The sequence below is a fragment of the Eleutherodactylus coqui genome, chromosome 11, assembly GCF_035609145.1.
Source record: "Eleutherodactylus coqui strain aEleCoq1 chromosome 11, aEleCoq1.hap1, whole genome shotgun sequence".
Classification (NCBI taxonomy): domain Eukaryota; kingdom Metazoa; phylum Chordata; class Amphibia; order Anura; family Eleutherodactylidae; genus Eleutherodactylus; species Eleutherodactylus coqui.
In genome coordinates, this window is record NC_089847.1 from 127647871 (window position 1) to 127662508 (window position 14638).

The 14638-nt window shown below is 40.4% G+C and overlaps 1 protein-coding gene across 1 annotated transcript in view; it reads right to left on the bottom strand.

Annotated features, from left to right (window-relative positions):
- Positions 1-6386: 6386 nt before the first annotated feature.
- LDLRAD3 (low density lipoprotein receptor class A domain containing 3) overlaps positions 6387-14638 on the bottom strand; it is a 170200-nt gene continuing 161948 nt past the window's right edge. The window contains exon 6 of the mRNA XM_066583491.1: positions 6387-13961. Coding sequence (XP_066439588.1) covers positions 13724-13961 — 238 coding nt within the window. The 3' untranslated portion in view covers positions 6387-13723. The remainder of the gene's footprint in view (positions 13962-14638) is intronic.

Here is a 14638-nt window from a genome sequence, read left to right on the forward strand (position 1 = left end):
GGGCAGTATTATAGTAGTTATATTCCTGTACATAGGGGGCAGTATTATAGTAGTTATATTCTTGTACATGGGGGCAGTATTATAGTAGTTATATTCCTGTACATAGAGGGCAGTATTATAGTAGTTATATTCTTGTATATTGGGAGCAGTATTATAGTAGTTATATTCTTCTACATAGGGGGCAGTATTATAGTAGTTATACTCTTGTACATAGGAGCAGTATTATAGAAGTTATATTCTTGTACATAGGGGGCAGTATTATAGTAGTTATATTCTTGTACATAGGTAGCAGTATTATAGTAGTTATATTCTTGTATATTGGGAGCAGTATTATAGTAGTTATATTCTTGTACATAGGAAGCAGTATTATAGTAGTTATATTGTTGTACATAGCAGTATTATAGTAGTTATATTCTTGTACATAGGGGGCAGTATTATAGTAGTTATATTCTTGTACATAAGGGGCAGTATTATAGTAGTTATATTCTTGTACATAGGAGGCAGTATTATAGTAGGTATATTCTTGTACATAGGGGGCAGTATTATAGTAGTTATATTCTTGTACATAGGAGCAGTATTATAGTAGTTATATTCTTGTACATAGGGGCAGTATAATAGTAGTTATATTCTTGTGCATAGGGGGCAGTATTATAGTAGTTATATTCTTGTACATAGGGGGCAGTATTATAGTAGTTATATTCTTGTACATAGGGGGCAGTATTATAGTAGTTATATTCTTGTACATAGGAGGCAGTATTATAGTAGTTATATTCTTGTACATAGGAGGCAGTATTATAGTAGTTATATTCTTGTACATAGGGGGCAGTATTATAGTAGTTATATTCTTGTACATAGAGGACAGTATTATACCAGTTATATTCTTGTACATAGGAGGCAGTATTATAGTAGTTATACTCTTGTACATAGGAGCAGTATTATAGTAGTTATATTCTTGTACATAGGGGGCAGTATTATAGTAGTTATATTCTTGTACATAGGGGGCAGTATTATACCAGTTATATTCTTGTACATAGGGAGCAGTATTATAGTAGTTATATTCTTGTACATAGAGGACAGTATTATACCAGTTATATTCTTGTACATAGGGGGCAGTATTATAGTAGTTATATTCTTGTACATAGGAGGCAGTATTATAGTAGTTATATTCTTGTACATAGGAGGCAGTATTATAGTAGTTATATTCTTGTACATAGGAGGCAGTATTATAGTAGTTATATTCTTGTACATAGGGGGCAGTATTATAGTAGTTATATTCTTGTACATAGAGGACAGTATTATACCAGTTATATTCTTGTACATAGGGGGCAGTATTATAGTAGTTATATTCTTGTACATAGGGAGCAGTATTATAGTAGTTATATCCTTGTACATAGGAGCAGTATTATAGTAGTTATATTCTTGTACATAGGAGGCAGAATTATAGTAGTTATATTCTTGTACATAGGAGGCAGTATTATAGTAGTTATATTCTTGTACATAGGGGGCAGTATTATAGTAGTTATATTCTTGTACATAGAGGACAGTATTATACCAGTTATATTCTTGTACATAGGGGGCAGTATTATAGTAGTTATATTCTTGTACATAGGGAGCAGTATTATAGTAGTTATATCCTTGTACATAGGAGCAGTATTATAGTAGTTATATTCTTGTACATAGGGGGCAGTATTATAGTAGTTATATTCTTGTACATAGGAGGCAGTATTATAGTAGTTATATTCTCGTACATAGGGGGCAGTATTATAGTAGTTATATTCTTGTACATAGAGAGCAGTATTATAGTAGTTATATTCTTGTACATAGGGGGCAGTATTATAGTAGTTATATTCTTGTACCTAGGGGGCAGTATTATAGTAGTTATATTCTTGTACATAGGGGGCAGTATTATAGTATTTACATTCTTGTACATAGGGGGCAGTATTATAGTAGTTATATTCTTGTACATAGGGGGCAGTATTATAGTATTTACATTCTTGTACATAGGACGCAGTATTATAGTAGTTATATTCTTGTACATAGGGGGCAGTATTATAGTAGTTATATTCTTGTACATAGGGGGCAGTATTATAGTAGTTATATTCTTGTACATAGGGGGCTGTATTATAGTAGTTATATTCTTGTACATAGGGGCAGTATTATAGTAGTTATATTCTTGTACATAGGTGCAGTATTATAGTAGTTATATTCTTGTACATATGGGGCAGTATTATAGTAGCTATATTCTTCTACATAGGTGCAGTATTATAGTAGTTATATTCTTGCACATAGGTGCAGTATTATAGTAGTTATATTCTTGTACATAGAGAGCAGTATTATAGTAGTTATATTCTTGTACATAGGGGGCAGTATTATAATAGTTATATTCTTGTACATTGGAGCAGTATTATAGTAGCTATATTCTTGTACATAGGGGACAGTATTATAGTAGTTATATTCTTGTACATAGGGAGCAGTATTATAGTAGTTATATTCTTGTACATAGGAGGCAGTATTATAGTAGTTATATTCTTGTACATAGGGGCAGTATTATAGTAGTTATATTCTTGTACATAGGAGCAGTATTATAGTAGTTATATTCTTGTACATAGGGAGCAGTATTATAGTAGTTATATTCTTGTACATAGGAGGCAGTATTATAGTAGTTATATTCTTGTACATAGGAGGCAGTATTATAGTAGTTATATTCTTGTACATAGAGGGCAGTATTATAGTAGTTATATTCTTGTACATAGAGGGCAGTATTATAGTAGTTATATTCTTGTACATAGGAGCAGTATTATAGTAGTTATATTCCTGTACATAGGGGGCAGTATTATAGTAGTTATATTCTTGTACATAGGGGGCAGTATTATAGTAGTTATATTCTTGTACATAGGGGGCAGTATTATAGTAGTTATATTCTTGTACATAGGGAGCAGTATTATAGTAGTTATATTCTTGTACATAGGAGGCAGTATTATAGTAGTTATATTCTTGTACATAGGAGGCAGTATTATAGTAGTTATATTCTTGTACATAGGAGGCAGTATTATAGTAGTTATATTCTTGTACATAGGGAGCAGTATTATAGTAGTTATATTCTTGTACATAGGGGGCAGTATTATAGTAGTTATATTCTTGTACATAGGAGGCAGTATTATAGTAGTTATATTCTTGTACATAGGAGGCAGTATTATAGTAGTTATATTCTTGTACATAGGAGGCAGTATTATAGTAGTTATATTCTTGTACATAGGGGGCAGTATTATAGTAGTTATATTCTTGTACATAGGGGGCAGTATTATAGTAGTTATATTCTTGTACATAGGAGGCAGTATTATAGTAGTTATATTGCTGTACATAGGGGGCAGTATTATAGTATATTCTTGTACATAGGGGCAGTATTATAGTAGTTATATTCTTGTACATAGACAGCAGTATTATAGTAGTTATATTCTTGTACATAGGAGCAGTATTATAGTAGTTATATTCTTGTACATAGGGGGCAGTATTATAGTAGTTATATTCTTGTACATAGGGGGGCAGTATTATAGTAGTTATATTCTTGTACATAGGGGCAGTATTATAGTAGTTATATTCTTGTACATAGACAGCAGTATTATAGTAGTTATATTCTTGTACATAGGGGCAGTATTATAGTAGTTATATTCTTGTACATAGACAGCAGTATTATAGTAGTTATATTCTTGTACATAGGGGGCAGTATTATAGTAGTTATATTCTTGTACATAGGGGGCAGTATTATAGTAGTTATATTCTTGTACATAGGGGGGCAGTATTATAATAGTTATATTCTTGTACAGAGGAGGGCAGTATTATAGTAGTTATATTCTTGTGCATTGGAGGCAGTATTATAGTAGTTATATTCTTGTACATAGGGGGCAGTATTATAGCAGGTATATTCTTGTACATAGGGGGCAGTATTATAGTAGTTATATTCTTGTACATAGGGGGCAGTATTATAGTATATTCTTGCACATAGTGGCAGTATTATAGTAGTTATAGTCTTGCACATAGGGGGCAGTATTATAGCAGTTATATTCTTGTACATAGGAGGCAGTATTATAGCAGTTATATTCGTGTACATAGGGGGCAGTATTATAGTAGTTATATTCTTGTACATAGGAGCAGTATTATAGAAGTTATATTTTGTACATAGGAGCAGTATTATAGTAGTTATATTCTTGTACATAGGAGCAGCATTATAGTAGTTATATTCTTGTACATGGGAGCAGTATTATAGTAGTTATATTCTTGTACATAGGTGCAGTATTATAGTAGTTATATTCCTGTACATAGGGGGCAGTATTATAGTAGTTATATTCTAGTACATAGGGGCAGTATTATAGTAGTTATATTCCTGTACATAGGGGGCAGTATTATAGTAGTTATATTCTTGTACATAGGGAGCAGTATTATAGTAGTTATATTCTTGTACATAGGGAGCAGTATTATAGTAGGTATATTCTTGTACATAGGGAGCAGTATTATAGTAGTTATATTCTTGTACATAGGGAGCAGTATTATAGTAGTTATATTCTTGTACATAGGAGGCAGTATTATAGTAGTTATATTCTTGTACATAGGGGCAGTATTATAGTAGTTATATTCTTGTACATAGGGGGCAGTATTATAGTAGTTATATTCTTGTACATAGGAGGCAGTATTATAGTAGTTATATTGCTGTACATAGGGGGCAGTATTATAGTATATTCTTGTACATAGGGGCAGTATTATAGTAGTTATATTCTTGTACATAGACAGCAGTATTATAGTAGTTATATTCTTGTACATAGGAGCAGTATTATAATAGTTATATTCTTGTACAGAGGAGGGCAGTATTATAGTAGTTATATTCTTGTGCATTGGAGGCAGTATTATAGTAGTTATATTCTTGTACATAGGGGGCAGTATTATAGCAGGTATATTCTTGTACATAGGGGGCAGTATTATAGTAGTTATATTCTTGTACATAGGGGGCAGTATTATAGTATATTCTTGCACATAGTGGCAGTATTATAGTAGTTATAGTCTTGCACATAGGGGGCAGTATTATAGCAGTTATATTCTTGTACATAGGAGGCAGTATTATAGCAGTTATATTCGTGTACATAGGGGGCAGTATTATAGTAGTTATATTCTTGTACATAGGAGCAGTATTATAGAAGTTATATTCTTGTACATAGGGAGCAGTATTATAGTAGTTATATTCTTGTACATAGGAGGCAGTATTATAGTAGTTATATTCTTGTACATAGGAGGCAGTATTATAGTAGTTATATTCTTGTACATAGGAGGCAGTATTATAGTAGTTATATTCTTGTACATAGGAGGCAGTATTATAGTAGTTATATTCTTGTACATAGGGAGCAGTATTATAGTAGTTATATTCTTGTACATAGGGGACAGTATTATAGTAGTTATATTCTTGTACATAGGGGGGCAGTATTATAGTAGTTATATTCTTGTACATAGGGGGCAGTATTATAGTAGTTATATTCTTGTACATAGGGGGCAGTATTATAGTAGTTATATTCTTGTACATAGGGGCAGTATTATAGTAGTTATATTCTTGTACAGAGGGAGCAGTATTATAGTAGTTATATTCTTGTACATAGGGAGCAGTATTATAGTAGTTATATTCTTGTACATAGGGGACAGTATTATAGTAGTTATATTCTTGTACATAGGGTGCAGTATTATAGTAGTTATATTCTTGTACATAGGAGCAGTATTACAGTAGTTATATTCTTGTACATAGGGGGCAGTATTATAGTAGTTATATTCTTGTACATAGGGGGCAGTATTATAGTAGTTATAGTCCTGTACATAGGGGGCAGTATTATAGTAGTTATATTCTTGTACATAGGGGGTGGTATTATAGCAGTTATATTCTTGTACATAGGGGGCGGTATTATAGTAGTTATATTTTTGTACATAGGGGGCAGTATCATAGTATATTCTTGTACATCGGGGGGCAGTATTTTAGTACCTACATTCGTGTTATTGGTGTCAATTGCCTTGTGTTTTGTAAGGATGATTGTTACCGAAACACTATTGTCGTCTGTTCACACCTCCATTCTAGGCTTTCGTCAGGTGATTCCATCTTAAAAGTTTGAAAAAAGAACAAAGCACTATTTTTTGTAGTGTAAGGTCAGGCACCGTGGTGGACCCTAATATGATCAACGGGGTCCATCTGGTGCCATTGATGTCAGTCATATGACAGATGCAGCATTCCACTATTTTAGTTTATCTCTTGACTGAACAGAACGCTGGCAGTTGTGAGCGAGGTGTGAACGGAGCTTTACTCATGTAATAGATGACGGACGTGATACAAGTGATATGGAAATATACAAAGAGATGATTTTTTGGATTTCAGGAGGAAATCTGCTTTATTACGTTACATTATTTATAATATTGCGTCCGCTCTTTGCTGATTCCCCCCGAATCCTGCAATTTCCAGCCATCCACTGCTACAACTATAAATCTTCACCTAATCCATGTGCATACATAGGCAAACACAAAGGGATCTGTACATCAGACTTGTCGTCCATTAGGATTGACCTTCAATGTATCAAGGCACAAGATTTCAGTAGGTATACTATCATTTAGATATGAGGGAAGGCAGGACTGTTGGCAAACCTTGGCAGCTGCCAGGGCGCACTGGGCATAGTGGGGCAATGGCAATTTTGGTAACTATGCGCTATACTTATTAAGCAGAAGGTAGACAGGGAGCCACATACACATAGAGCCAGTTATGATTAAAGGGATCGGATTTAGACAAGACCCAGCATCTGTTACCACCTACCTTGGGAAGGGATCATTGCTAATTTCTGTGACAGAAAACTATTGCAAACAGATTTAAAGGGTTGTCCAAATGTAAACTATTGATGGCATATCCTCAGGACATGTCCTCAATATTAGATCGGCGGGGGGCCAACACCCCTGCTGATCAGCTGTTTGCTGGGCACTTGTGCGACAGCACCGTTCTTACTGCAGTGGCCATTTTTGGTATTACAGGTAAAGTTGCCATTCACTTCAATGCCTGCAATACCAAGCCTGGCCACTAAAGTAAGAACAGTGCTGTCTATTTACTGAGAAATCAGCAGAGTGCATGACAACACAGGCCTGGAAAAAACTCATCAGCGGAGTTCCCAAGCAGCAAACTTCCACCAATCTACTATTGATGACCTAGCATGCAGATATGCGATCAGTAATTTATCATTGGACAACCCAATCGATCAACTAGAGCCACCAGTGAAAATGCATTCCCCACTACCATCCTTCTGGGGCACAATAGAACATTTCCTATCCTTCTTTGGCTGGATGGGCGTTGTGACCCCTGGGACAGTTACCCATTGGCTACCTAAGGAATGTAGCAGTCCTGCACAAGTTCCCCTCTGCCCCCAAGGGCGAAGCACATGGTACCAACCTGAGCTAGGCAATCACTCCCCATAGCACCGCTAGAGGCTGCCCTTTTGGAACTTACTCCCTGGGGATACAAAGCAATTCTCAGCATTTGCTGTATGTAACACACATGGAGGTGACCTATTAGCCCAAGAAATAAGGTAATATCAAGCATATAGAATATCAATGAACACGAAAGGATATTTAATGCACAACAGTCACATGGAGGCAGCAATTAAATACTGCTTAGGCTTTGTAGCTACACACAATCTTGGAAAGTCTTCTTTAATATGTAGATGGTGAAGCAGGCGGTCCTCCGTCTGGAGCGATGTCCAGTCAATATCAACATGGAGAGACCATCATGTCCAGTAGCATCAACAGGAGAAGTAATATGAACATAGTACCAAAAACTAAGGAAAACTCTAGATATTGCTCAGCTAGGAAAGACGTCCTTGCAGATTTGGGTAAACAACAGTGCAAGAATGCACTAAGATCACTCGCACAGGTTGGCCTGAGCCACTTGTTACCAGAGACAATGGCCGCCGTTGGCGAGCCGTCATCGATACTCCAAAATGAACAGAGCACGGAGCAACACCCCGTCGTAGTCTTTAGGAAGTGGAGCCACTCTGATTATTCGTCTAAATAGGGGGTGAGGGATACAGATCATTTATACTTGAAAAGACTTCTTCAAGGGTTCAAAATGGCCGCCTGTGGCTTAAAGGGGCACCAAATCGAAAGTTGTAACTCATCTTCATTTTCTATAAAGTTAAAATCAACCTAGACTTTCCTGTGGTCAGCCATTTTGAAGCTGACTATATTGTTCCTTAAAGGGGTTGTCTGGTTCATAGACAATTTTTTGAAGCGATTTTCTAGGCAAAAACTACTGATGATCTATCCTCAGGATGGGTGATCAATAGGTAATTGCTGGTTACCCGACGCTCAAGATCCCCACCAGTCAGCTGTTTGTTTGGCCCACTGTCAGTGCAGCAGGGCCGAACACCAGGAGCGGAAGTGCAATAACCAGCGTCACTCCAATTAAAAAAAAAAATCTTACTTGTATGACAACTTATTCCACAGCGCTTTCAAGTAATTTATTTATTGCCCCTCAGCAAGCTGGGTTCTCATTTTACCGACCTCGGATGGATGGAAGGATGAGTCAACCTTGAGTCAGCTACCTGAACGAACAACCTTCAGGTCTTGAGCGAGAGCTTAGGACTGCATTTCTACTGACTTTACACTCTGTACCATCGAAATTAACTGACCGCCACATAGGCCACATGATCATGTGAAGTTCTGATGGCATCACGGCTCAAATGCTTGGAGCCATGATGCCATGAGAATGGTACCAAACCGCTGTGGCCTCTGATTGGCTGCAGCGGTCAGGTGGCATCCGTTCCACAAGAAAAACCAGGAGGACTGCAGCACTGGATTGCCGCAGGAGAGGATAAGAATGGCTACTTTTGTTATTTTAACACATTTGCAGCTGCATAAAAAAAAAACTGTCCTGAATCCAGACAACCCCTTTAACAAGGTGATAAACAGGAAGTCCAGAAAGTTCTCCACTTCCTGTAATTGCTACTTTATCCCATACATGTAGAAATTTTATGAGTTGGCCTTACATTTAGTGTCATTTTAAAGCGACCCTCCGGGCCTGGAGGAAGAAAGATGGCCGCTTCTCTGATGCATACTAGACATTAGTATGCATTGGTAGTCTAAGACAGGGTTCCCCACCTCCAGTCCTCAGGGACCGCCAACAGGTCGTGTTTTCAGGATTTCCTCAGTGTTGCACAGGTGATGTAATTATTGTCGGTGCCTCAGACATTGCCAGCGGTGTTCATACCATAGGATATCCTGAAAACATGACCTGTTGGTGGTCCCTGAGGACTGGAATTGGGGACCCCTGGTCTAAGAGACACTACATGCTACCAGTGTAGCCCATGTGAGGAGCGGTCCCACTACTGATGGATGGTAATCTACACTGTACATCAGGTAGTGTCCATCTTGGTTTGTTCAGGGCTGGAGGGTCGCCTTAACGCCATTCTTCATGATGTCACTAAACTAATGGTGACATCATCCCACAAAATGGCAGCCTCCATTCAAGTAGATAATGGGTTAGAAAAGGCACAATGTGCAAACAGATATTAAAGGGGTATTCTGCTAATATGAAACATCAAATCAGACAGGTAAAGGTAGTCTGGGAGCTGGTAATTGCCCCCCCCACACACACCAATGTACAGAAGGACTGCCCACATGTAGTGTCCACCACGTCCGTTGATTTTGGCGTCCGTCCATGTAGTTTCATCTTTCTCTTGACCCCCAAAGTTGGACCTGGTCATTTTAAGCTTTGGTGAAATTCGAGGTTCCCATACCCAACAGTTACATTCCATTGGATACTACTGGAATCCCCCTTTAAACGGCTTTGGTCACTTCTGGGAAGCTCCTTGCTGGTTGTGAGACCCGTTTCGTACCATAATGTGTCCTGCGATTGTCGGGCAATGAAGGATTGTTACATAGGCTTTCTTTATCCAATAAGTGCAGGAAGGATGAATTAGTCATGGCGCCTGAGAGATGCCGCGGCATTGGGAGCCGCAGCCCCGGAGGAGCATGGGACGGCACACTAAGTGCTTCTTTCGCAGTGGGGCGATAGATCACGCTCGGTTTCCTATTGTGTGGTTGCCACTGTTCACACTCGGAGGCGCTGACACTTGTATTCGTTCATATGGTGATGGCGCCAGAGATGTTCATATTAATTTGCCTTCCCTTACTCCTCAGATCTCGGTGTTTTTCCTCCTTTCTTACTTTGAGCTGCTCTCGTTTTCTGCGTATATGATAATTCTCACTACTCAAGTCTCTATTCAAATAATTGCCTGTCTGGAGCTTCAAAAGAAAAAAGACAAATTTCCAAGTCTTCGTCAAGTTTATCTCACGGAAGAGCAGAAATGAGCTGCCAGTGGGACAGATGCAATCATAACAATTTTCTAGGAAGGCAACGGTTTCCTAGCAGTAGATAAAAAGGAAGACATTTCGTGGATGGAGCCAATAAACACCTGAGGTGCGAGAACGTCTTGGAGGAATGAGCCTTCCGCCTCCGTGATTCTGTAAGCCTGAATGTTGCTTGGTTGCTAAAGCCGTGAGATCTCTAAGACGATCTCCTTCCTTTGTCAAAGATGACATCCCCTATTTCACGCTCTCTCGAGTAACTGCTTCATCCGAGCATGCTCACTCGAGTAACTGCTTCATCCGAGCATGCTCGCTCGAGTAACTGCTTCATCCGAGCGTGCTCGCTCGAGTAACTGCTTCATCCGAGCGTGCTCGCTTGAGTAACTGCTTCATCCGAGCGTGCTCGCTTGAGTAACTGCTTCATCCGAGCATGCTCGCTCGAGTAACTGCTTCATCCGAGCGTGCTCGCTCGAGTAACTGCTTCATCCGAGCGTGCTCGCTCGAGTAACTGCTTCATCCGAGCGTGCTCGCTCATCTCTAGTTTTCACCCATCCATTGGTTGGGTGAAAACTGACAGATCAGTGCAGGTCTGTTTACTCGTACCTCCACCAATCCCGAGAACAGAGGTGATTGGTGAGGTGGCCACGCATGCGCATATGTTATGCTATTTCATCAGCCCCATGTAAATGAATGGAGTAGCAGTGCGTATGCTCGGCCAGCTCCTCATTCAAAGTGACATCGTTTTGATCAAAGCTGCAATGCAGAAGCAATTGGAAGCAGGCCCCCCGTTCTCATGGTCGTGGGGGTCTCAGCTGTCAGATCCCCCCAGACCAACTAGTAATTCATTGCCTTTTTTGTTTAACCAGAATACCCCTTTAATTAGCGCTCGACAGTCCAGTGGGCGTAGCCGGACCCTGAGATCTGCCAGTGGAAATCGCACTAAGACGGCTCCCTTGCTTCGACTGACGTGGATGACATTCCCTTCATCCTCCACCAGCCAGTCATCATCTTGGGACCCCAGAAGTGCCTCTTCTCACAACAGGGCAAAATAAGCAGTGCATGCGCTGGTCTTCAGCACTGATTGGTCAGCGTGTGAGGTCAAGCAACGTAAGGCATCAGGTTTCCTCTGCGCATGCGCCGCTCTTGATGTCTTGAGAGGACAATGACTTGAGGACGATGTAGGGAATATTATCACATTAGTCAAAGGAGAGGGAGCTGGCATGGGGTGAATTTATATAGCTGCTGCGCTCACAATGGTCCAGTGTATATATCCAAACAGAACATCGGCCAATGGAAATCACCCTAAGTTGCCCCCTTGTGTTGACCAATGTGGATGATATCGCCTACGTCATCCAGAAACGCCAGCTCGAAACATCGGAAACAGCGCATGTGTAGAAAAAACCAGGGACCTCAGTCCACAACAGGCTGAAACAGGCGGCACCGACGCCGGTCCTTGACAGCACAAGAGGTCAAGGGGCACAAGGCACCGGGTTTTCTCTGTGCATGCGCTGTTCTTGACGTCCTCAGATGACGTAGTGGACCTCAACCATGTCAAAGGAAGGGATCTTGTCTAGGGGGATCACTGGCAGTTCTCATGGTCTAAGAGCACCTACCTGAATGGGAAACAGGAGTTATATAAACTACTTTACCAGACGTATATGCTACACTGCACGACGCAGCAGTAATATACAAGTGCTTTGTAAAGACCAAAAAAATGGTGGGCATGGTTCGGTAGCAGCAATTCTAGTGACAGGTCCCCTTCAAGGCCATTGACCTAACTTTACATTCTGAAGTGCAGTAAATCTAATTGGGGGGGGGGGGGGGGGGTCATGCACAAATTGTCCTTTCGATGATTTGAAACTGTACATTTTGTACTGAACACGTGTGAATAAATGACCATTCTAGACTCAAAACGCGTTCCTTCAGAGTTCTACAATAAAGCTCTTTTGGGTGGGTGGGGGGGTGGGGGGGATTCTGTTCTTTGGTTGTTGTAGCTTCTTTGGAGCCCGTCCATAGCACCCCATGACTTAGCCTCCATTTACCCATTGCCACTTGGTTACCTGGGTGGAGGAACTGCTGGTATGAGTTGTGGCAGGCAAGTAGCACAACCATACGGTTTCTTGACCACCACGCTATTGGAGGCCCTTCTTTCTACTTTTAAGTACTCTTTAAATACTGGCATAGTTAAGATGCCAGCGTAAGACTATACTCAGAGGAGCAATTACCCCTTTTAAATTGTTTACCTGGAAGTGCCAATGTGCCACCTTCTCATCGGGAAGTGGCCTGTAAGTGCTTCTAGGAGGCCAGAAGGTTCAAGAGTTGAGTTTTCCCCAACCTTTAGACTCATTTGAAGTGCTTTGCCTCCTGTCAAGTGAGGATTAGGTTCGTTATACCATACTCCTTTTGCACCCTAATTGCATTTAAAGGGGTTTTCAAGGCAGCGCCCGCTGTCAGTGCTGGGATACACCGGGGACGGAGCGGAAGTCGTTGCTCTGATCTCTGTGTAGTGGCCGGTGCATGGAATTGCAGGCGCAGCTCTCACTGTAACCAATAGGAGTTGCAATTGCAATTACAAACGCTGCCCACTACACAGGGGTCAGAGGAGTGGCTTCCACTCCAACTTCTGTGCATAGCGGCACTGACAGCGGGCGCTGCCTGGAATAACCATTAATGGAGACAGCAATGTAATTTAAAGGGGCGTTTGTGTGGTAAAAGACCTATTTTTGGTTTCTAACTAAGTGAATACATTAGGGATAGTACAGGATTAGAAAAGTATGACTACTCTCTTCAAAAACAGTGCCACGCCTGTCCACGTGTTGTGTGTAGTATTGCAGCTCACTGGATGAATAGGGCTGAGCTGCAATACCAGACTTCACTTATGGAGAAGTGTGGTACTATTTGTGGAAGAAAGCAGGCAATGTTTTGGTAAATCTGGACAACCCCTTTAAGATTGACTCCATACAAGAAATGACTTCCTCTATGGTTTCCGAGAGAGGTGAGGGTTTTTTTTAAGAAGATTCTAAGTTTTGAAACCTTCAGCGTTCCGAAATATCACTCTGCAGCCCCAGGTGGAAGCATCAGTACCAACCACACAAGCCACGGCGTGGTCTGGTTTAAGTGCCTTATTGCTTTTAGAGGAAAACGAAGAAGAAAAAACAGCAACACCATAAAAACAATACAAAGGGAAAGAGAGAAAACACCTAAAAAAATATACCTCTGCACTCTATAAAAATATAAGGAACATCTGCTGGTAACAAGTTGCCGCAGACCAACCCATGAAACGTTTTAGTCTCTCTCCCTCCCCACAATTAGTATTTTGTAGGACCTTCTTCATCCTGGTTGGGGGTCCCGACCTTCAGACCTCCAGCACAGCATTTAGCTGAGAATCACTGGGGGATGACAAAGTTTCCTGTGCTTCAGAGGGGCTAGCGGAGTCCCAAGTGCTGCTGGGTGTATCCAGGGTATTGCCTGTAGAGCCTGTACTTGTGGCGCTGCCTGTTCGAGAGCGATACGGTGGAAGTTCTGTCTGGCTGGAAGTTTCCACATCTGAAGAGTAGGGTGGTGGCGGCAGCGAGAACCAAGGTGGACAGGAGCTGAAAGAGGAGGACACATTTTCACTTCTATTGCACAGTCAGGCGTAAATCATAGGAATACTTGTCGCTAAGGATTTCTATATGACTGTAGCCCAAAGTCAATTACAATGTAAAGGAGACTCTATTATACGATCTACACTCATATACAGGTGCAATCAAAATTATTCAAACCCAACTTAAAATTAGGTTTATTTGTAAAATTTACAAATGTTTAGTTCTTTTGCAAAATTCCTCATAAGAACACAGATTTACAAATCGGGTCTTGTCTCAAACACACCTAACACAACTACTCAATGGCTTCATTAGTTGCATCAGGTGTGCTTGAGATAAAACACATCAAATACCCAGACCCATCTAGGGCTTTGTTGGAAGTACTTCACGAGCTCAAAGTTGAAGGAACACTGGCTGCACTACCTGGACATGGCAGGAAGAGGAAGCTGTCACTGGCTGCCACCAGATTTCTGAGGAGGCAGATGGTCAAACACCCTTGAATGACTGCAGAAGACCTGCAGCAAGATTTGGTGGCAGCAGACACTGGGGTTTCTGTTGCACAGTAGAACACATACTAAAGGCTGAAGGTTTTCATGGCCGAACTCATAGACGTAACCTCTGCTGACCCAAAAGCAGAAGAAAAGTCTCCTCCAATATGCTCAGAAGCCATATAAATAAGTCACAGA